General features: G+C 45.0%; 1 protein-coding gene across 20 annotated transcripts in view; it reads right to left on the reverse strand.

Annotated features, from left to right (window-relative positions):
- Nucleotides 1–943: 943 nt before the first annotated feature.
- Nucleotides 944–22,867, reverse strand: part of LOC102685625 (band 4.1-like protein 1) — a 102,357-nt gene continuing 80,433 nt past the window's right edge. For 7 of the 20 annotated variants that reach the window (XM_069179589.1, XM_069179588.1, XM_069179593.1 and 4 more), the window contains 11 exons: nt 21,529–21,615; nt 18,908–21,022; nt 16,311–16,361; nt 15,037–15,387; nt 13,793–13,933; nt 11,596–11,676; nt 9,050–9,121; nt 8,288–8,383; nt 6,563–6,643; nt 5,912–6,028; nt 944–4,979 (listed from right to left, as the gene is read on the reverse strand). In XM_069179589.1, the coding sequence (XP_069035690.1) occupies nt 4,974–4,979; nt 5,912–6,028; nt 6,563–6,643; nt 8,288–8,383; nt 9,050–9,121; nt 11,596–11,676; nt 13,793–13,933; nt 15,037–15,387; nt 16,311–16,361; nt 18,908–21,022; nt 21,529–21,615 (3,198 nt within the window). In that variant the 3' untranslated portion in view covers nt 944–4,973. Of the gene's footprint in view, nt 4,980–5,911; nt 6,029–6,562; nt 6,644–8,287; nt 8,384–9,049; nt 9,122–11,595; nt 11,677–13,792; nt 13,934–15,036; nt 15,388–16,310; nt 16,362–18,907; nt 21,023–21,528; nt 21,616–22,867 lie in introns of those variants that run through there. The other 13 variants (XM_069179598.1, XM_069179597.1, XM_069179595.1 and 10 more) reach the window with 12 other exon arrangements.

Consider the following 22,867-nt stretch of genomic DNA (forward strand, 5'->3'; position numbering starts at 1 on the left):
CTGATGTGTCCGAGGACCTGATCCTTAGGCATGGTGGAATTATTCTCTGTCTAGCCAGCGGCACTGGGCCGGGTCAGAATCATGGCAGAGTAAGAGTAAGTTTGGCAGAGCCACAGTAGTGACTGGTGACATGTGATGCGGAACTCTCACATGATGCAGGACAGGTCATTGGCGTGGGGGGAGTTATGTGCTGTCTAGGGAGTAACACTGATTATGTATGGCGCCCGCAAAGCACTACGCTCGAAATTCACCTATCCGCCACACATTTTAAAATCACCGCAGTGCATTCTAATCAGCCCAGTTCTTTCAAATCCAAGCCTGTAGGTCTGGGCCTGTAGAGAGTATCGCTGTGAAGCCAAACAATGACTTTGTTCAACAGCATCCACAGATGGCCTCATGTTGCTCAGCTCAACCATATTGTTAAAAGACAGGTAACAGTTTGTAAATGAGGAAAGATTTAAATTTAACCTTCTTCCAGCCTATTCCCTGTGGGATTGTTCTTCCTGTGCTACAAGCAGAATCTCAGCATATTCCACATCAAGCTTGTGACACTCTGAACTTCCCACACCAGGGAGCCCCTGTGAACTAATACGAACACTTGGTTTTTGTCTTATTTTTCACAAAGTGGCAACCACAAGCACTTATTATTTCTGTAGGTTACTATCGTCATGAGAGAGAAGCAATAGGGTCAGGATTCCTTGGCATACAAAATCGCACATCTTGCCTCTTACTAATCAAAGCCATTACAGGGGCGTTCCACTGCTAGAACACATCTTCAAAGATGACAATTTTAAGTTTGGCAAAGTAAACCACGAAGGAATCTTCCACAATTTTAGGTCAAGCTATTGTTCATACTGTAAACACTGTCCCTCCTTTATTTATTAGAAAAGCACAGTGGCTGGAAATTTAATGTATAAACCAATGAAAACCAGGAACACAGGACTGAATTGCACTGAGACATTTATTTATGTATTTATTTAATTCACTTGGACCGAATGCAAATACAGCAAACACACACCACCAAGCACTAGGGGGCAATGTAGAGCAAAGGGGGGGTGACAGGAGTGGGTGGGGGGAGAAACGTATTTAGTGGGTGAGAGTTGGGGGAGCAGAGTAAATAGGTGCTCCTACTAGCCGTGCACAGAGCTACAAGGGTGTAGACTGGGATGCTCACGCCACTAGTGCTTTGTTTTCTGCAGTGCACAGAGCTCCTTTGCAGTAATGCAAAACTGTCCACACAGAGCCTGGCCGCTGTCAGCAATGATACGGGACTCTCCGTCTGCATGACCCCTGCAGATTCCTCTTTGCACTTGCCTGAGTCTCCTGAGTGCTGCTGCGTGTATATAACTAAAGTCATTTTTTCACACAGCCGAGTTCCCACATAAAGACAGGCTATGCACAGTGGTAAAATACTGCCCCAGGTACCTGTGCTGCACAAACTCCTCAAGCTGTTTTCAGAGTTCAGCTGCACCAGTGGGGCAGACTGCACGTATTCTTTAAAACTGCCCACTTGTAATGAGACGTGTATCGGCATGATCCATGTCTGACTCCAGCAGCAGATACAGCACTATCCTACTGCAAGTTGATACCAAACCTCTTGGCCTGGTTAACAAGAAATCTGTTTTAAACATTGACATTAACAGCCCATGCTAAGTTTAAATTAATTTAAATGATACAAGTAAACAGGTATTGCTGTGTCATGTTCTTTCTGGACAACATCTGAAACATCTGAAACATTGAGATTCATTAAGCTCCCTGCCTCCCCATCCCACTCCAGATAGATGCTGGAGTTCTACAGCATCACAAGCAGGGGATACTCTCAAGTAGTTCTGGAGTCATTTCCGAGAGCCTGAACCCCAGAGCTTTGGTACAGTCAGGCTTGTCCTAACCAGCACTCTGAGCCGGACCGCACCATTGCTGACAGTGACTTAAGCTGCACTTTGGAACGGAGTGCCATGAACATTACAGACAACCATCAACTCCAGCATTACCTGACAAAAAAAGAACTTAAAAAATATATTTATATATATATATTTAAGAAACAAAAGTCACCAGCAGGTAAGACAGATCAGGATTGGATTTTTTTTTTCCTGAAAAAGTACATTAGTGGTCCAGTGAGGGTTTTGTCCCATCCCCAATCGAGTGCAAGAAGGGAGGCGATAAACTGGGTGTCGAGGTGATGTGAAACCATGGCAACCGCATCCAGGGGGCTGCAGAGATGCACTACTGGGCCACAACGAGCCATGTTGCCAGGTAAAGCTGTGAAGGCTACAAATACAGGTTCAGCAAAGCTGTATCTTTATTTCCTCCAAGAGCATTCATTGTGAAACCACAGCACACTAAAATCATATTTTTGTAAGACCTTGGCACTGTAAGTGTGATTGTAGCAGAAACCCGGATACTTCAAGTAAGCTTTTCTGTATCAGTGTCGCTAAGAGGCCACTTTGATCTACTGTTTATATTCTGTGAAATACCTGCTGTACATAACATATATCGATGGATTGCATTAATAGGTGTTGAACGTTGTGTGTTCGCTGGCTGTCAGGGCTTGGCTACTGCTTGGGTAGATTCAGATGTGGGGGTATGGCTCTCAAAGGCTGGACTGCACTATCCTGAACAGCAGGGACTCTTGGGTTCTTTGACTGACACGGCTCAGCTTCAACGTGTTGGCTCAGTTCCGCTGGGAAGAGAAAACCGGTTACAGATCACATTGCCTCTACTGTGTTCCGCAGACAGAAAGTTGCCTGGGATCAACCTCTCGTTGCTGCATTTCTTCCCTCTGGGGTGTTTGTACTCACCCAGCAAGAGATCATGCACTCGGTTCCAGGAGGATAAAACCCTTGCCCCACATTCACCATTCTCATAAATACACAGGCAAATTCATACATTATAAATTAAAAAAAACAACAAAAGAAAAAGATCTCCTCACATTTCAATATTACTTAATAGAATTCATATATTAAAACCAATTTACTGTCTATGTCCAATCCGTAATGAGCCTACATCAGGATTCATTAGCTTTTCAACCATAGCGATGGGGATGGAGGCGACATTTGAAGGCAGGCATGGGGAAGGGGTAGGAAACTAAAATTGGTTTTTGGAACCAAGCCCGTTTTCTTTAATTGGAACTTTAAAAAAAAAAAGGAGGCAAAACCCAAAAGTACCAAAATGACAACCGACGTACAAGAAAAAGATTTTCTGCCCTTGTGTCTTGTTGGTATGGGAGCACAGGCCCCTGAGCCTACGGTGGCGATGGAGCCCCTGCCCGGCTGGTCGAGGTCCATCTGCACACACGCACCTTCCCATCGGGCCTTGCCACAGCGGAGGAGCTCCTCGATTCCTGCTTCTCCCGTCTCTGCTGCTTCTCTGCTCCTCCTTCCCGCCCCTCTCGGGCAGCGTGGAAGCACAGCCGCACATGTTCCACGGAATTGCATGTCTTTGCACGGGTCTCAAGGATGCTGAACTAGTTCTGCCTCTATTCACGATGCTAATGTGTTTCCCCAGTGGGAAACAGTCCTGTATTCTAAGCCAGCGTCTGGATTTTTTAAAAAGTCGTTTGGCTTAAATTAATTTACAAACCAGCACTGAAGCCATCCAAGCTGTTTTTGGACTGGATAGTTTTTTCCCCACGAGTTATCTTTTCCAGTGTAAGTTGTTAAGAAAACTGAATTATCTAACAGTGCTCGACTTGCTCGTTTACAGCGGTTTGGGGCTGGGCTGTGTTCTAAATACTACTTGTTTTAAACAAACTGGGGGTAGAATGATACCATTCATGGTGTTTGTGTCAGATTTGGCTGAACACTTTGGCACAGAGCACGACAGAAATCAATGAGGAAGTCTGAAAAAACTCTAAGGGAAGGGAGAAGTCACTGAAATATCTCTTATCTCCTCTTCCTGTCCCCTGACTACAGCGAACTCTGAAGCCCATGCATGAGGAGGACTGAGAGACAGCAGCACAGGCCACAGTGTGTGTGGATTTGACTGTTGTGGATATATAGTGATAGGGGACATTAAACAAACACAGGATGGGAACCTGCAGAGTTGAGTCAACAGGGCAATGAGGAAGAATAAATCATTTCCTTACATGTCTACAGAACAGAACTGAAATGAAGGATTCTGGGCTTACCTAAGTGCTCAAATATGACGATAATATCACATTACAAACACATAACCCCCATCCTGCAAGAGTGAATATACAGTAACAAACAGGGGCTCTTATGGTCCAAACTGTTGTTCCTTCTGTTCACAAAAACCCTTATGATTTAGTGGAGTGGAGGACGAAGGAGGGCTAGCTCCAGTCCCTGTGAACGGGACTCAAACCTGTTGCCACGAGCAACTCTGTGTCCGATCTCTGTGCTCCTGCTCCCTTCCCACAGGCCTCAGGCCTGACAAATACAGCAAGTGTTTTGGCCTACCCATGGCAAACCAAGCTAGGCAAAGTGCAACAAAAAAACACGACGTCACTTGAAAAGCAGAACAGAAGACTTTCTAAAACGCGTTAGTTGTAGGTGTGTGTAGTTTGCATGTGACTACCTTTCTAAGTCTAGTTTTGTGGGTCAGTCCAGGCGGGGTTTGGGGTGGGGTCAGGGGGGTTGTATCTAGAAGCAGCAAAGATCCCCAGGTGAAAGGAAGAACATGCTCCAGCAGAGGGGTGGCTGTTGCACTCACAGGCGGCGCTGGCGGGAGTGAGTCCAGGGGGGGGAAGAGCAGTGGGGGCACCCCGTGCGGCGGGGCCTCTCATTGCAGTTTCTTTCGCGAGCTCGTCTGCAGTTCTGGTCGTCCTCCCGTGCAGCAGATGGGGTGTGGTGCGGTGTGTTTTTCTCTCTCTCTCTCTCATCCGTTGCCAGCGAGTGAGGTTGGTACTGGGAAGCAGCCAGGGGGCTCGTAGGCATTGGCGGGCAGTAGCAGGCGAGGGTCCCCTCCCGTCCCCATTCCCAGCAGGGGCCCGGGCTCCGGAGCAGGCGGTTCAGAGATCAGGACTGTGGGAGAACACAGACCGCCTTAAAAACTCACAGACCGCCTTAAAAACTCACAGACCGCCTTAAAAACTCACTTCCCATGAGCAGCCCAACTGCTAATGTCATTAGAAAATTCACCGCTCTTTGCGTATTCATGCAAATCATTGCCAGACGCCATGAGCAACTAAACAGATGGTAACCTACTCCTGTTTTTTTTTTTATAAAACTGCATTTTTTAGGAAGATAAATGTAAATGTAATACAAAATGTAAATCCTGTCTGCCAGGGCTTAAAATGTCTTACAGGCGTATTCACCCCTTTCCAACAAGTCCCATATTATCGTTGATGCATTTTGTTAAAGTGAACGTTTCTTTTTTTAAAGATGAATGTTCGACCAGAAGGTGTCAAAGTGGCGCAGTGGTCAGCATTGCTGCCTTACAGCACTGGGGCCCTGGGTCCAATTCTGGGAGGAGTATCTTGCTGAGAAGAGATATTTTGCTGTAGTCATATCAGTTATGCCCTTGTCAAAATGGCTTGTAAATTATGATAAGGGATCTTTTCACAGGCCTTTTGTTGATTTTTTACTTGACAGGTGAAGCCCAGTGTTTCTTCTGCAATTGTTCTACAAAATACTGATTTGCTTGGGTTATTTGGCTCCAAAAGCTTTGGATTTCTCATTTATGCATAGCAAAGGGTGTGATTTTCTTTTCAGACAGCTCAGTGCTCTTTTACTGCTGCAGGAAATTATCATTAACATCCCCCTAAGGAGCTTCTTAGTGGGTGACACACTCTCAACACTTTTTTTACAGGCAACCATTACACTGATGTTTTGCAAAAGCTCATGTCATAACAGGGTCCAGGAAGGCAGAAGAGGTCTAGAAGGATCAGTCATCAAAACTGTCAGAATTGAATTACAAACTACAGACACAGGTTGACAATCACTGTCTGGGGTACCTCTGACTTGCTGTGTTTCTCTTGAGCAGTGGATTGTGTTTCCCTGACAACCACTGCCTTGGTAACCAGCATGTCAGGGTGCTGTTGCTTGGCTTCTTGTATAGCCAGGGCCAGGGCCTGAGAAAGAAGAGAGGAGAAGATTATTTGACAATCTGCTGGTCAAATCAATCATCGTGGCTCCATATTCATTGTGAAGTTTTTCTGTTGCTCTACACGATTAAACAATTGGTTTGTCACAAAAAATGATAATAGAGTTCAAACTAGCAACAATTTCCCTGTCCCAACAATCTCCATACAGATAACTAAACTGATTAAACTACAAAGGTTCTTCCTCTGAGAGCTCAGAGTCGATGATCAGGATTAATAACATATAACACAGCAATTCCCACCACATGGGAACATATAGAACACAACAGAACTACATGTTCTAGGCTGAAGAGGTGTGTGAAAGGGTCTGTCTAGTTCTGTAGGTCTTGACTTCAATCTAGACTCAAGACTGGTTCGTTTACTAGTATCTAGTAATAATGAGTTTTGGCTTTATTTTGAGTGTTCTTTTGCCGATGTACTGTAAACTATTGATGTACCTGGAAAAATAGGATCAAAGAGAAACATAGACAATAGAAGTGCCAGTATGATCTGAGGACAACGCACCTGGTCTTGGTCGACATCGTCATCCCCAGTGATGATGATTCTCTTCTCGATCCTGGTCTCCGAGTATCCACCCTTCACAGTCTGCAACACAACAGCACACTTCAGTCTACAAGACTGCTAGAAGCAATCCAGTCTGATGGATCTGCTTTTCATCGCGTAGAGCAGAGGATTAAGTCAATACAGTTCCCCAGCAGTACAGTCAAGAACCACAGAGGGGTTTTTCCAATTGGGTAGGAGGAGAAGCCCCTTTCTGGGGAAAGAGAGGAGACTGGGTTAAAAGTGTGCATCCAATCTGTCACAAAAAAAGGATCTGCATTTTGCACTGTTTTGTTGCTTTAGTTTCAGTGCCTGTTGCTCACAGTCTAAATACTTGTCATGTGCACAGCATCACATTAGCCTGCAGCAGGCAGTTTTATGATTTATTTTACCACACCCAAGCTTTACTGAGATTTCAATGTGTTTTACTAAACTCTTTTTTTACTTTTACTAAGATTTTAATGTCTAATAATCAATCTATTAGGCCCACTCTGTAAGTCATATGCTGTCTGTAACTTACGGGGCGCAACCCAAAACTGAGGCGTCACGATCCTCTCTAATAAGCTGAAAGTTTCTCCTACACAAGCGGGTTTTTGTGTAAGCCTTTCAGCAGCGTGGAGAAAACAAATATTGCATTATTACAAGTGGACACGGCATTATTTCACAAATAATTTTTAATGCAAAATCTGAAAAAAATGTTAAAAAACATTTTGCGACTTTGTTCAAAAATAATTGTTTAAAAACTGAAATACAATCTTCATGAAAGTACTCTCTTACATTCATAGAATAAAACAACAGTGTTACTTTCCCTTTTGTAGAAAGGAATTAGTATAAGGAAAATGCGTACTACTGTACATCTACTTTTAGACATCAAGTATAACTCCAGGTAATGGAGCATTCCTGGGTTAAACGTGCAGCATTAAAACATACTCCCAGAAGGACAGCTACATCCAGAAGGATGGGATTAAACACAGCTGGGCGCACAGCCCATCGACATCGATGTGGAAGATTTGGCTGATGACATTTTGAGCGCTGCTGGCCTTCACGAGCAGCTCGTCGAGATCCAAAAACGACAAGACACTGTTTCAAAACCAAACAGAATCACTAAATGCGCTCTGGATCAAAGCGAAAGAACAAAAAGCCATCCTAGGAAATGGAGCTCTTGAAGGTTTTACTACCATTTTTTTTCCAACCAACTTGTGTGAAGCCGGTTTCTGAGCGCCCCCCCCATCACAGAACTGAAGCTTTGAAGCCGACAGCAACCAGAGCAGGACTCAAGACGCAGCCTTTCAAAATACAGGCCAGGGTTTGAACTACTGTACCTTCAAAGCTTGTGGAAAGTCGCAACGTTTTTTTGTACTATCCGTGCTTCTGCAAACCTATTGTGCACTACCACTTAATAAAGAAACCATTTTCCTAAGCTATGATTATATTTTACGGAAATCAATTAGTATTTAGTACATACAACATACAACAAACATACATACAACAAAAGGAAGTCAATTTAAAACTGAGGCTGTGAAGCTGACTGCCAAACTCAGTCTGGTTCCTGACTAAAAAAGGTTTAGGAGCCTTGCTGTAAGTGTCCAGAGGAACTGTACAGCCTGTAGAACACCTGAGAGGCATGGCATGACTGTTCACATCCCAGCACAGCCCAGCGCCCTTTCGGAACCCTGGGGGGGTCGTTACCTTGGTAACATGTGTGGTAGTTGCTGAGGTAACGTTTTCTGTGGTGACGCTGTGTGGGGACATCCCTGCCTCCTTCCCCAAAGTGCTGGTCTTCACCTGTAAACAACCCACAAGAGCCAGTCAGTTCCCCAGGCCTGGCCACCCACTAGCAGTCTGCATTAACAGGTGGCCCACAGCTCTGTTCTTAGAAACATGTTACAAGTTCACTGGAGCATTCTTAACATTTTTTTTTTGTTTCTTAACCTCCACCACCAAGGGGTGAGGAGTTTTATGTTCTCAAGCATGACAAGTGAGATGAATTTAATAACTGCAAACGTCAATGGGTGCTTTCCGTAACTTTTTCGGCTACCACCAGGACAACCGGGCCTGATACCATTTAGAGGACTCTGCAATTTATTTATATGTTTTAAATGAATCATTAAACCTGGAACTCAAGGTCTTGTACTTTCCCCAGAGAGTAAACAAGCTCTGTCTCTTTAAAGCACAGATAAGAGAGCTTAAAAAAAAAGTCTGTGGTTAGATACAAAATTAACAGTAAAGAACCTCAATAACAACATCCCAGGAGAATACAGTGAGACTATTTAATACTGGAGGGCCTAGTGAGTAAGACTATTGATATTTCCAGTCTAGGAGCCAAGAGAGAAGGTTTGTACTGTAGCTGCAGAGTCATCCACTCATATGACCTTTCAAAATAACATGAGGTCATTCATTTCGGAGAGAGACTTTTCAAAGGCAGCTGCTGGAAAAGGGGGGTGTACTCACAGGGGAACTGGTGTCCAGGGGTGTTGCCTGGGGACTGGGAGGTGCCTCCTTCCCACTGCTCAGACTGTGACTCTGGAGGAGACAAGAGCAGGGGGTTACATGCAGGTAGCAGAAACCCATTTTAAATAAAAGACAGGAAACGGAGAAATGTCTTCCTTTTTTGACAATGTGGGGAAGCAAATAGGTTCCCCACATTGAAGAAGAGCAAATAGGATGCAGGGACACTGTTGTGTGCTGGTGGTATACTAGTTATACCTACATGAATTATGACGTAACCATTGCTAGACCATATAGCCAGTACAGCCAATGGCCTACAGCCACAGTTCCTGGTGAGTGGCTTCACTATGTCCAGAGAGCTATGCAGGCTGGAGAGCACAAGGTCAGGAGACAGAACTGGAACATGCAAAGCCCCTGAGAGAGTTTCTAGCTGGCTACAAACAGAAAATACCTCATCACATATTGCGATGAACCTCTTGCCTTAAAGTGGGAGGTACAATCAGTGTGAAAGATGTCCAGGCAAGGTAATGAAATTGTATGCTAAGAGATGAATGGCTGGGCCAGGAAAACCAGCTCAGTATATCCATAGCAGGATTAGCAATCTGTCACAAACACCACAGGGCAATAAGCAAGACACTATGAGCTCCACCCTCGCCAAAACCAAAGGCTTGGGAGCTCTGGCCTGCACTTTGAGGACTGAAACTGAAATCCCTTCTTATACGTGGCTCTGAGGGTCTCCCTGTGTCCTGGGCTCACCCACAGGGTCAGCCAGATTCAGGTACCTCACTCTGTGACCGAGGCAAATCTGCTGGGAACTCTTTTCCTTTGCAACCAGATCGCATACAGGTTCGCCTGGGGGACAGCCCTAGCGATCTCCTGTCGATGCTCCAGCAGCTGCCTGGCACTGCAATCTGTCAGAGGACACTGCAGTATCCAGTCAGCACACTCATGTGTGTCAAGAAACGGTTCACAGTGGAGGCTATGGGCGCTGCAGTACTCTGGATTGACAAGTACGGTATTGCTGAGAGAGTTTCACGCAGGTCAGCCGTCAGTTTTGAATGGTTAGTGAATTATAATGGTAACGATCAAAGGGAGAAATACTTTTTAAAAGGGAAATCTCTGGTACAATTACCTCATGTGTTTATTTACATACGTACCTTAACTATCTATCAATAATTATTATGATTAGTTCCAAGAAAGGTTGAAATTTCTCACACCTGGCACAGCTACAGTAAGTAGTTTAGTTCCTTTCTTGCACTGAAGCTCCTGAGAACTTCAAAAGCTGATACTGAGCCAGGTGTTGCCCATTGTATCTAGATTCACCTCGATAGCCACTTTCAGTTTCCATAACAATATAAAATGTTGTAAATACTATGGGGATCAAATATGATATTCTTCTAACATGGCTAAACATGTTATGTGAAATAATACCCAGAAACAAAAGCTGAAATAAAAGTTTCAGTGCTGCACAAAGCAAACAAAGACATATTTCACTTCACTGTCTCGATACTTTTCACTGTATGCTTATTACATGAGTGTTCATGATGATGAGGGCGGGTATCCAGTCGAGCAGAGAGCACTTACTGTATGCCCAGACTGTGATGCCACCTCTGGTGAGAGTTTATTACCTTGCAGGTTCTCACCACTGCACACTACCTGTGAGTTTATTTGCCCTTACAACACTTTACTCATCGTTTACCTCAGTAAGCTGTTATAAATTCCATGCCATCTGCCACACAGAGAGGATCAAAAAGGCTTCATTCACAAAGCCGTAACATATGAGTTATTCAATAAAAGGATTTACATACAAAGACTCTCTTAAGGGCAGGATTCCTAGTTATGTTATTATTGTTAGCACACTGGAATTTAATAAACCAGCTGCAGAGATAAAACGATGTGGAAAATGACAAACATCTCACAGATACCTCACAGATAGTGAAACATCTATACAAACCTTTATGAAAGAATGAGTAGTACTGAGTAGAGAATACAGCTGAACAGTATTCTGTCTACAGAGAAGGCTGTGAGTCTCTATCAGGCTGAAGATGATATCAACAACTAAGTCATTGTTAGGCAGTGAGTATATTAAATATTTTCCTTTATATCAAAGCTGCTTAAAATGAAACTAAAAAAGATTGTTTCACTTTTTGAAATAATATACAACATGGTGCAATACAGGATGTTGGGTGTGGTCATTTTTTGACTAGTTGCATGAGTCTAATTACTTCTACAAAAACACATTTGTGCAGAAGCACTAAAATTGCAAGTTTTGCAGCAAGTTATTGATGATAATATACTTTTATTTCTTTAACAGCTTGTAGATTCTGACTCATTTGCTGACCAACACAGAACAGGGAATGGGGAAACACAATATAATCTTGCAAACAGAAAAAAAGTTAAGTTAAAAAACCTCCTACTGCAGCTACAAAATTACAACTGTACTGTAGCTATGGATCCAGTTGCATGAGAGTGATAAAAGAAAGATGTGTGGAGCTGTGGAGCTGTCAAGCAGGAGATGCTCGTGGAGTTATTAAGATAAAGATACATACCGGGGAGGCTTCAGCAGGCTGTGCAGCCACAGTGACAGATACAACTCCTGTCTCCTTACTGCTGCTCTCGTTCACCACCTGCTAATCATATAAAAGACACACATCACTACACAGCTTTGCAGTACTACTGCAGGGTCACTGCCCTCGCATCAACACACAGCCATGCAACACTGCTGCTGGGTCACTGACAGCTGTGCAACACAGCAGGGTCACTGCCCTCGCATCTACATCCAGCTGTGCAACACTGCTGCTGGGTCACTGACAGCTGTGCAACACAGCAGGGTCACTGCCCTCGCATCTACATCCAGCTGTGCAACACTGCTGCTGGGTCACTGACAGCTGTGCAACACAGAAGTTGGGTCACTGCTCTCGCATCTGCATACAGCTGTGCAACACTGCTGCTGGGTCACTGACAGCTGTGCAACACAGCAGGGTCACTGCCCTCGCATCTACATCCAGCTGTGCAACACTGCTGCTGGGTCACTGACAGCTGTGCAACACAGCAGGGTCACTGCCCTCGCATCTACATCCAGCTGTGCAACACTGCTGCTGGGTCACTGACAGCTGTGCAACACAGCAGGGTCACTGCCCTCGCATCTACATCCAGCTGTGCAACACTGCTGCTGGGTCACTGACAGCTGTGCAACACAGCAGGGTCACTGCCCTCGCATCTACATCCAGCTGTGCAACACTGCTGCTGGGTCACTGACAGCTGTGCAACACAGAAGTTGGGTCACTGCTCTCGCATCTGCATACAGCTGTGCAACACTGCAGCTGGGTCACTGACAGCTGTGCAACACAGCAGGGTCACTGCCCTCGCATCTACATCCAGCTGTGCAACACTGCTGCTGGGTCACTGACAGCTGTGCAACACAGCAGGGTCACTGCCCTCGCATCTACATCCAGCTGTGCAACACTGCTGCTGGGTCACTGACAGCTGTGCAACACAGCAGGGTCACTGCCCTCGCATCTACATCCAGCTGTGCAACACTGCTGCTGGGTCACTGACAGCTGTGCAACACAGCAGGGTCACTGCCCTCGCATCTACATCCAGCTGTGCAACACTGCTGCTGGGTCACTGACAGCTGTGCAACACAGCAGGGTCACTGCCCTCGCATCTACATCCAGCTGTGCAACACTGCTGCTGGGTCACTGACAGCTGTGCAACACAGAAGTTGGGTCACTGCTCTCGCATCTGCATACAGCTGTGCAACACTGCAGCTGGGTCACTGACAGCTGTGCAACACAGCAGGGTCACTGCCCTCGCATCTACATCCAGCTGTGCAACACTGCTGCTGGGTCACTGACAGCTGTGCAACACAGCAGGGTCACTGCCCTCGCATCTACATCCAGCTGTGCAACACTGCTGCTGGGTCACTGACAGCTGTGCAACACAGCAGGGTCACTGCCCTCGCATCTACATCCAGCTGTGCAACACTGCTGCTGGGTCACTGATAGCTCTTAACACTGCTGCTGGGTCACTGATAGCTCTTAACACAGCTGCTGGGTCACTGTCCCCACATCAACACTGCTGTTGTGAAACTGACAGGTCTGCAACACTGCTGCTGGGTCACTGTATGGTTCTGCAGAACTACAGTGAAACCTTTCCACAAGTTGCTGTGCTTCAATGGCCTCATTTCGAGTAAAAAAAGATCAAATTTACAGTCTAATCAGACAATTGTGGGGAGCAGAAGCCTTCATGTGTCCTTTCTGGAGATGAATTGGTCTGTCTTTTGTTTTATGACTATCATAACTTTACTGTCAATTTAATTCCTCAAGGGTAACAACATAATTGAAGCTCTTCTGCGACAGAAAACCATATTTATCATAACATTGAAGTTCTTAATGACCACCTAATTCACAAAGCAGGTTTCTAAACTGCATTAATTAAACAGAAAATACAATCCATTTCATGTCAGAATGTTTGTACAGACACAAAGTTGCTCAATAGTATAATATACTAATGCTTAGAATTAGCATCTTCTGAGGTCTAGAGAAAGTTAATAAAGAAAGATGTTTTTCTTTTCAGCTGCATGTAGCACAGGAGCTCTCCAGAAGGATCACAGGAGAAACTTTTTCCTGCACCCTTTCAGTAATCATTTTATTTTATTGTTAGTTTTGTCCAACCACTTTATAAACAGCATTCTCTACAATAACAGGGATGTTGTAGACATTGGTATGAAATGTTATACTGAACCTGCTCCGATGTTTCCACAACTATGGTCTTAGTCTCTGAGGTGACAGGGGCTCCATTGGGTGACATGTCAGTTTTGGAGTCTGTTTTTTTGAGTGACTGTGCAACACTCACAGCACTGGGATCTTTCTTGGCCACAGGAGGCTGAGGAAGAAGAGGGACAGATTAGCAACAGAGCTGTACTTGGCCCTGTCTGCTTCAGAGGAACTGCACGGAGAAAACAGACAAATGTCATAAGGAGACGAGGACCTTTTTTCTGATGACCCAGGGCTTGTATGACTCAATACTAATGTGCTCAACAGGGAAAGATCTTAATAACACATTAGCACTTTTGGTGATTAACAGTTTTTAAAACATTCACTTGTATTAAGCTTTTGTTTCCCTTTTTGCCAGTTCTACCTCATGCACATGGAAGCAGGCAAAACAGTTTCTCCCACACCTTTCACTAGGTTGGGCCTGCAAATAGGTAGCTTTATCTCAGTGCACCTAGCAAGGCCTAAAAAAACCCACAATCTTAAAAGTATAAAGTAATTTAGTATAAGGGCGTTCACTGTTGGAACAAGCATTCATTGTACAAACACTGCTCAGAAGAGACCACTGCCAGGAATCTTTATCACTGATTCTTTTGGCTTGCATTTATAACACATGGTACTTTCCAACTGTGACCTTTGCGGATTTCCTTGGGAGAAGAAGTGAGAAAAATAAACCAGCAACCAAGAACTAAATAAACCCCGAGTTTAGATTCACGTGCAGGACAAAGGCAGATCAGCCGCAAAAGTCATGTCAGTTTAAGGTGTCAAGTCCTTGGGAGTGGGGTTCTCAGAGTAGCTTTTTCAGGAGCTCACCAGGAGCCTCACTCAAGTGTTCAGAGATACTGTACAAATGGCGCGCCCCGCAGGCTGGGAGGACTCAAGGCTTCACAGGTGAAAAACCAGTGCGTTTGACTCCACAGCAATGGAAAACACGAGAATCAACGCTAAGGGATGGAACAGAGAAGCCAAAAAATGAAGGGCAACTATAAGACGAGGCACAAAATGGATTCACAAAAGAACGAAAATCAACTAGATACAAAAAAAAATAAGTAAAGTGCCATGCTTCTCAGGAGGGTTTATTCAAAACCATGCGGATGTTGTATTGAGATGGTCCACCGGAGCGTGGGGTGGTAGCATGCTGGACGGCTAACACAGACGGGATGGTTCATGCAGCGCAGATGGCTCCAGGCTGGGGCAGGGGAGGCTCTTTGCTACCTCGTGCAGAGGGAGATCTTCCGAGCGGCTGTCCTCGGCAGGAGATCTCTCCTGGGAGGCCATCAGGCGGGCCGAGTAGAAGCGGGAGGTCTCTTCGAAGTCGTCGCGGCCCACCTCGGGCAGGCGATCCCGCTCGCCCAACTCGGACATGCCCTTGGAGAACTCCTCCACCCCTGTGTGGAGGTCCATGATGACGGTGAAGTCCACCTCGGCCTCCAGGCTGGAGGTGGAGCTGACGGTGATGCTGGAGCACTTACGCTCTATGCCCAGATGGGTCTCCTTCAGGTACAGGGTCTCGCGCTCCTGGTCGTCCTCGGAGGCTGAGCCTGTCCGTCTCTCCCAGGGCTCCCTCTGGACAAAAGACCAAGACAGTGAGACAGACGGGGGGGGGGGGGGGGGGCGCCAGGGCACACAGGTCATTTCTTTCACCTGTGGCAATGTGGAGGTGAACAGGAGATGAAAGATGAACAGAGAAAAACAGGGAGAGAAAGCCCGGATGTCCTGGCTAATGGCACGGGAAGCAACTCCCGGAGTGTCTGTTACCGGACTCTTTCCAAAATTCCCCAAAAATCGGAAGCGTTGGTTAGACTCCTTGACTGTTGGGAGACCGGCATGTCATGTCATGGTCCGTGACAGGGGTGAAAAAGAGAAGACAACCCCGCTTCTGCGATGAAATGCAATTGTGCCACATCCATAAAGAACAAGAAATGGGATCTTAAAAGAAAGAGATTAGATACAACACAACAATGGCAGAGGAGAGACGGACAGGGGTTTCCACATCGTTGGTCCCAACTGTATGTTGCATGCATGTTCCAGAACCAGTCCTTCATGTATACAGTACATTCCAAGCACAATTTTTCACAGTATCAATACAGGATTGGTTACTGGATTAAACCAGAAACTGTCTTAAGAAATCGACAATCACATAACCATAGAGGTGCACAGATCCACGTTAAAGCAAGGCATTATAAAAAGTACTCGGTACCTGGCTTTTATTGGCCAGGAAAGGTTTAAGAAGGTAGAGTGAAAAAGCCTTGAGAAGAGATGAGATGAGAGGCAGCAACGCACACAAGTCTAATGGACTTGGCAGCATGCAGTCCGAGGACTCTGGGAGTGTGGGGAGCGAACACGGGGGAGATCCAGATAGTGAAAAGGTTAAAGGATGAGGTTAATGAGGAGACAGAGATGGACCAAGGCCAGAAACGGATGCTGAGGTTAATGGGCAATGGATGATGGAGGGGGTGATGTTTTAAATCCAAGAAAAAACGGGCAACCTGAGATTCGTCAAGCGGCTCTTCGTGAATGGCGGGAGTGGAGAGGGGCTCCTGCAAAGGCAAAAGGACAGCGGTCCAGAGTTAGTCCAGCGTTGCCATGGCAACGGGGCTGGGAGGAAGTAACAGGGCCAGGCCTGGAGTCTACCGGCTCTCAGCTTCTCCGCCAAAAACGCCTCTCCTCAGAGACTCGACCAAACTCTGGCTCAGCGTGACTGGCAATCCAGCAGCACCAAGAAATACCACAACATATTTTCTATATCGCCATTTTAATACAGCTCCCTAAACTGTTAGGACCTTTCATTTCATTCTCAGCTCTCTCCATAAAGTAAGAACCAACCTTTCCCATTAGATACATGCTCCTGTATTTAGTGACCTCTGAATTAACCTGTACATTCAGACACACACACAAATAAAAAAACAGCCTTCAGATACAATGTGTAATAAATTTTCAATACAACATGAACGCTATTCCAAATTTCACATAATATGAAAACACAATATGAAAGCACTAATTTTACATATTTCCAAACCTCCAAAACACATACTTATTAAGACCTACAGTATTTGTATAATTGTATGTTTTAGTTTTAGCAGAAAAAAAAGACACCTAACCAAACCATTACAACAGTAGATACTGTAAAATGTCTATGAAACAATGAGACCAATGCAATGACTGTTTGTGCCTGTCCCAGAAGGTGTCCCACAACAATAGTTACTCCAGTTAAATATGTATTTTATAAATCTCAAACAAAATCTGAAAAGAATTGGGCTCACAGATAGGTCCAGCACTAGGCCAGAATATTTATATAAATATATATAAATCACCACTATGGGAATACTGACAACACTGCCTGAATGTGTGTGACAATGTGACCTGTTTGACACTGTGTATATTTGATGCAGAGTGCTGTATATTTCACTGCGTCACATCTGTGGTCATTGAGCACGGTATCTTGTATCAGTCTCAGAGATCGAAGCAAGTACAGTAGCAGTGGTCTGGCTTCTTTCTCCAGGTCAGCCAGGTTTAGACTGCATGTGGTGTCTAACACTAATTCCAAGCAGGAATTCGGAAACATTCACCCAGAATTAAGAATTCGTGTTGTTGTTTTTTTGTCAAACACCTGGATTTTCCCCCCAGGAATTTCACTTCATGAAAAGTAATTCTGAACCTGTTGCAAAATAACCCACCTATGCCCCTATTAACATTCCACTGGTTCCAGAGCCTGACATATTGCAACTTGTAATTACTGCACTTTCTAAATTACTGTGGCAAGCAGGATATTTTTTAAATGTGCCAGGAAAGGTTTTCTTAGGGTTTTCCCACCATGCAAAACCATGCATCTCTCTCTCAAATTCTTGAAGCTGCTCTGCTAGTTCTGTAGAGAGTGGGAAAAAGCTCTGAGACACCATTCCCTAAGTAATAAAAGAGTTGAACGCTGACAAGGAAAGGTGATAACGTAGAAACATTCATGTATTGCAAGTACAATGCTTAAGATATAAACAGCTCACTGCATATGGCAGAAAAGGCCTTGATTGGTATTGCCAGTATATGTCTAATCTGGGATCTCTAGTATCTGGTTCAGTTTGGCTGAAAACCTGATATTCTGTGAAAGTGCACACCCATATGCAGCACAAACCTTCCTCTGCTATCCTGCAGCATTGAACTCCCCTGTGGAACATCTCATGAAGTGGAAGAGGCTGCAATTTCAGCACCTCACACGTATTTGTGGGTATAATATACACGATCAGCCACCCTCCTACAAATAGCCAAGGAACTAGGAAGGCATAAGAGAAATTAAACTGATCCCACATTTTTCCACCAGTTACACAGAGAAGTCAATAAGGGATAAGATTTGGAGTGAAACTACATGTCACTGTTAGACTATACATCCCACAGTCTTTACCAATAAGGTTCTTCTCTCCACCCCTGAACCCGAGTCATTCAGATTCGCCATCCCTGAATTTCTGTTGTGTGGTCATGCCCAGCTTCTGGCCCCACTGGAGCCTACACAAAGTACGGTCCAGTAACACCTTTGAGGCCGGCACAGAGGAGAGTGGTGGTGAGATCCAGAGCCTTCGTTTTCCTTTCCGAACCTCAGAAACGTCAAGCTGATTATCAAAGAACAAAACAAAAGGTACTGAAAGGAAAGAGAAGGTCTGAACAAGGTTTCAGGAAGGGGAGGGGGACGAAAGCCACAAGCCAAAGCATGGACACTACTTTGCTAGGGTCAATGCACAGCCCTCTACTGAGTTCTGCTGGCACGCAAGCAATAGAGCCTAAGTGTGCACTTAGAGGAGGAGGGGGAAGGGGGATGGGGGTACAGTAGATTGGAGAGCTCCACAACTCGTGAAGGAGGAGGAAAGCTGATGGCCGCACTACTGCATCAGCCAATGAGACAAAGCCAAAAAGTGCTGCATACACTTTTTCTTTTATTTTTCCTCTTTAGTACAGGCACATATACTCGGCGCATGTATACCCATCAGGTCAATAGAAACAAAAAGTAAAAAAACAAAACAAAATGGAGGTGCAGTTTCTCTTGAAGCACATGCTATGTATTGTTCCAATGATGGAAAGCGGATGCCAAGCACAGGTTTACCGCGTGTTTTTTCTTGGCCATTTCCAGGCTGGGGTCCTTGGAGGCAATCCGGCTGTTTCGGAGGATGAGTCCAGACTCTCGAGCCTTCTGGGTTTTAACGGGAGGCACGGGGGGAGCGTTTTTGTGGGTCACAAGGGTCTTTGTGCAGGGCAGACGGGGCTCTGCAGGCTCTTCCCAGGCCTTGGACGGATCTCGCTCTTTGCTGCGGGTCTTCTCTCTCTCATGCTCCTTCACTTCCTTCTCCAATTCCTTCTGCAATCGCTTCTCATCCTCCGACTCCTCTGAGCAATGGGTTTGTTGCTCAGAGGGGTCAGGAAGCTCCGTGTGTTGGCTGTCAACTGGTTGTGCAAGACAGAGATTCGGACCCAATTCACGAGAACTGGAAGACTCATATCCCATCCTTGTGGCATCAGAGTAGGGCTCTGCTTGAATCTTTTCTCTGATATCCCTTAGGTCTTCTGTACCTATGTCTCCATTCTCTTGCTGGATCACATGCTGTTTGGTTGTATCGTTTTGTGTTTCTTGTTTTTCCTCAGACAATTCTATTGTTTTAGGTTCAGGCACTGGCAGTTCAGGGATTCTTTCTTCAACTCCTTCATCACAAGACCCTTCTTTAGCTTCATCTGTTGGGATCCCTTTGCTCACCTCAGATTTCTTCCAAGCAATCTGCTCCTCACTACTTTCAGGCTCCTCTTTCTCTGATTGCTCTGGACTCAGAACATTACTCTCAGAGGTCTCTGATGATCTCATCTCATCTCCTTCCTCTACGAGGATTCTCCCTCTTTCTTTTCTTCCTTCTGAAGAAACATCTTTTTCTGACAACTCCATTACAGACTCACTCTTCTCTTCACCAGGGAGCCCAGAATCCTCTTCTTCCTCCTCTACTGAATACATCTCCTTGCTTTCAGGTGGTGGAACATGCCATGAATTCTCATCCTCTTTTTCATCTCCAGGTGTTTCTTCTTGTCCACCGTCCTCTTGTTGCAACATAATTGGAGCTAGGACCTCTTTCTCCTCTGTTGCTCCTACAGAGCTCTTTAAACAGCTTGCACTACTATCCGATTCATCTTTCACATGTCTGACCTCTGGACTATTCTCCCAATCACAGAGCTTCTCTGTGTCTTTAGAAACATTCATCTCCAGTGAAGAAGGTGCTTCTTTCTCCTTTTCACGTTCCGGTGGAGTTCTCTCCGTTTCTGCACTCTGAGCTGTGCTTTGATCATCCTTCTCCATGACTCCCGTAGTATAATGTGTCTTCACTTTCTCATCAGCTTCTGTGTTCCGAGTCTTCCCAGTTGCATCCTCCTCACTTTGACGGAAAGCTGGTTCAGCCTCTTTCTCTTCCAGGTGACCAACATGTTCCGAATCCGAACCTGCAAGCTGATTTTTCACCTTAGGTTGCAGGTCTTTGGATTTCTGAGGACTACTAGTCTTAGTCTCTGTGAGCTTCTCTATTTCATCCATCTGCAAGTACAGTTCTGCAGACACAGTCCCACTCTGTTGTTTGTCCGATGCAACATCCTGAGGTTTTTCTTCTAAGTCTTGATCTGTCTTGGCTAACGGACTGCTGTCACTGTCAGAGTCTTTGTGCTGTTGTTCCCCATCATTCAGCTTGACTTCTCTCTCGTACACAAACTCTGATGGCCTGCCCAAGTTGAGGCTCCGGGGTCTCTTTTCACGACAGATTCTAGTCTGCTCGCTTCTGTTGTACGTGATGGTGCCTTCAGAGTTTCTTGCCTGAACCAAGTCATTATCGTGCAATTTGTCCTCCACTGGTTCTGGGTCATTAGCTGGAGCTTGGAGCTGAGAATCCATAGTGATGACAAGTTGGTCATAGTCTTTGTTTGTCTCAGGACTGTCTGGCTTGGTTTCACCAGATTCTTCGTTTGAAGGAACAGTTTTGTCTTCTTGAGGCTCCTCTCCATTCTCTCTCTGGTCGTGCTTCATTTCCTGATCATCTCTTGCACTTTTGGGTTCCTCTATTCGTTCACACAGGAAGTAATGACCTGCCTCTTGTGGTGAGATACTAGTAATGTCGTTCTCCTGTTTCAATTCAATGCTCAGGTCCTGTTGGCTAGTTGCTTGTTTTTCAATTAATACCCACTCCTCAGAGCCCTATATGTTGATATAGATTAAACACAGTTAGCATAGCTTGCTGTCATAGTGCACTGCCTACAGATATTACAGCCTATTTTCTCTTACTCTAGAGAACAAGAGGATACTACATGCTTATTTGACTTTTGCAAGAAATGTACCCCTCAAAACAGGCACGACTGCATGTTTGCAAAGTTTTCAAAATAAGGTTCTGGAACCCATTTAAAGGTGCACGCTACAGTTGGACTCCCAGGTGGCTGCTTACAACAGAAAGCAAAAATTATAGTAACAAATATAAATCTTATGAATACTGATCAGACATATCTTACAAACATTTGCTGACTGTGTCTGACTTACTTCAGAGTTGACTGAAAGCATGGCAAGAATCTGCTGAGTGAAAGCATTTGAGCTATACTTGGGAACGCCTTAAATGTACATATACAGTATGTGAAGTTTCCTGGACACCCAATGATACAATCAGCACATTTTGCTACTAAGAGGAGGAAGGTAGAAGAGAGAAGGGCAACCTCTGGAGATGACATCACAGTCTTCTGGATGAAGCCTTCCAGACCAGGGCTGATCACAGGCTCCTCCCCCCCTCCTCCTCTTGACACCTGATTGGTTGTTTAGCAATCCCACAGAGGCGGAGCAAGAGAAAGAACAGAGAGCAGTAGTTAACCATGAACTCCCTGTCACTGGCTACAGAAATCTGCTTTACTTCTGCATGCTGCCAGCAAGTCATATCTGATCAGCTATAGCATCACAGGTACTATAGCTGCTTCTATGGCTAGTTGCCTGGAAAATTCACCTTAAACTTAAATGTTCTTCCTGACATCAGTGAGCACTTCTTTGTGTACTGGCAGTTCAGACTAGTCAAAGTATCTTCTCATTACTTTCCACAAAATATCCTGGATGGAGTGTAAAAGGTTTCCTAAGTTGACACTAGGTTCCACCTCTGTGTGTAAAGCTTATTGTATCAAGACAATGGAATTATCATTTAAATTCTTAGACTCTTAAACCATACTCAAATCAAACAGCACAGAGTGCATATATTTCTTGCGTGCAGGGATCTCATTGGCAGGTGTGTAAGGTACCGGGTAGGGCAGAGTGTGAATACAGCACCCCTGGAGCACGAGGGAGAGGTTCCACAAGACTTTCCAAGTAGCCAGTGGTCCAAGACACGGGGATACAAGCCACTATGCTGGCAGTACAAGTAATCAAACAAGGGCCGCCAAGAAACCACCGTTGTGGTTTTCCTAACGTTACATGCGTTCATCCTGTGAGCATCTATTTCCTGTGAGAATTAGAGTTGTATGAGAGAGTAGTTGTATAAAGTGTGGAGTACGCTTGTACAGGGACTGGTGTTATTGTTGTATGAGAGAGTTGTTGTATAAAGTGTGGAGTACGCTTGTATAGCGACTCGTGTTATTGTTGTGTGAGAGAGTTGTTGTAGAAAGTGTGGAGTACGCTTGTATAGTGACTGGTGTTATTGTTGTATGAGAGAGTTGTTGTATAAAGTGTGGAGTACGCTTGTATAGGGACTGGTGTTATTGTTGTGTGAGAGAGTTGTTGTATAAAGTGTGGAGTACGCTTGTACAGGGACTGGTGTTATTGTTGTGTGAGAGAGTTGTTGTATAAAGTGTGGAATACGCTTGTATAGCGACTCGTGTTATTGTTGTGTGAGAGAGTTGTTGTATAAAGTGTGGAGTACGCTTGTATAGGGACTGGTGTTATTGTTGTATGGGAGAGTTGTTGTATAAAGTGTGGAGTACGCTTGTATAGTGACTGGTGTTATTGTTGTATGGGAGAGTTGTTGTATAAAGTGTGGAGTACGCTTGTATAGGGACTGGTGTTATTGTTGTATGA

Source organism: Lepisosteus oculatus, chromosome 16, assembly GCF_040954835.1.
Source record: "Lepisosteus oculatus isolate fLepOcu1 chromosome 16, fLepOcu1.hap2, whole genome shotgun sequence".
Classification (NCBI taxonomy): Eukaryota; Metazoa; Chordata; class Actinopteri; order Semionotiformes; family Lepisosteidae; genus Lepisosteus; species Lepisosteus oculatus.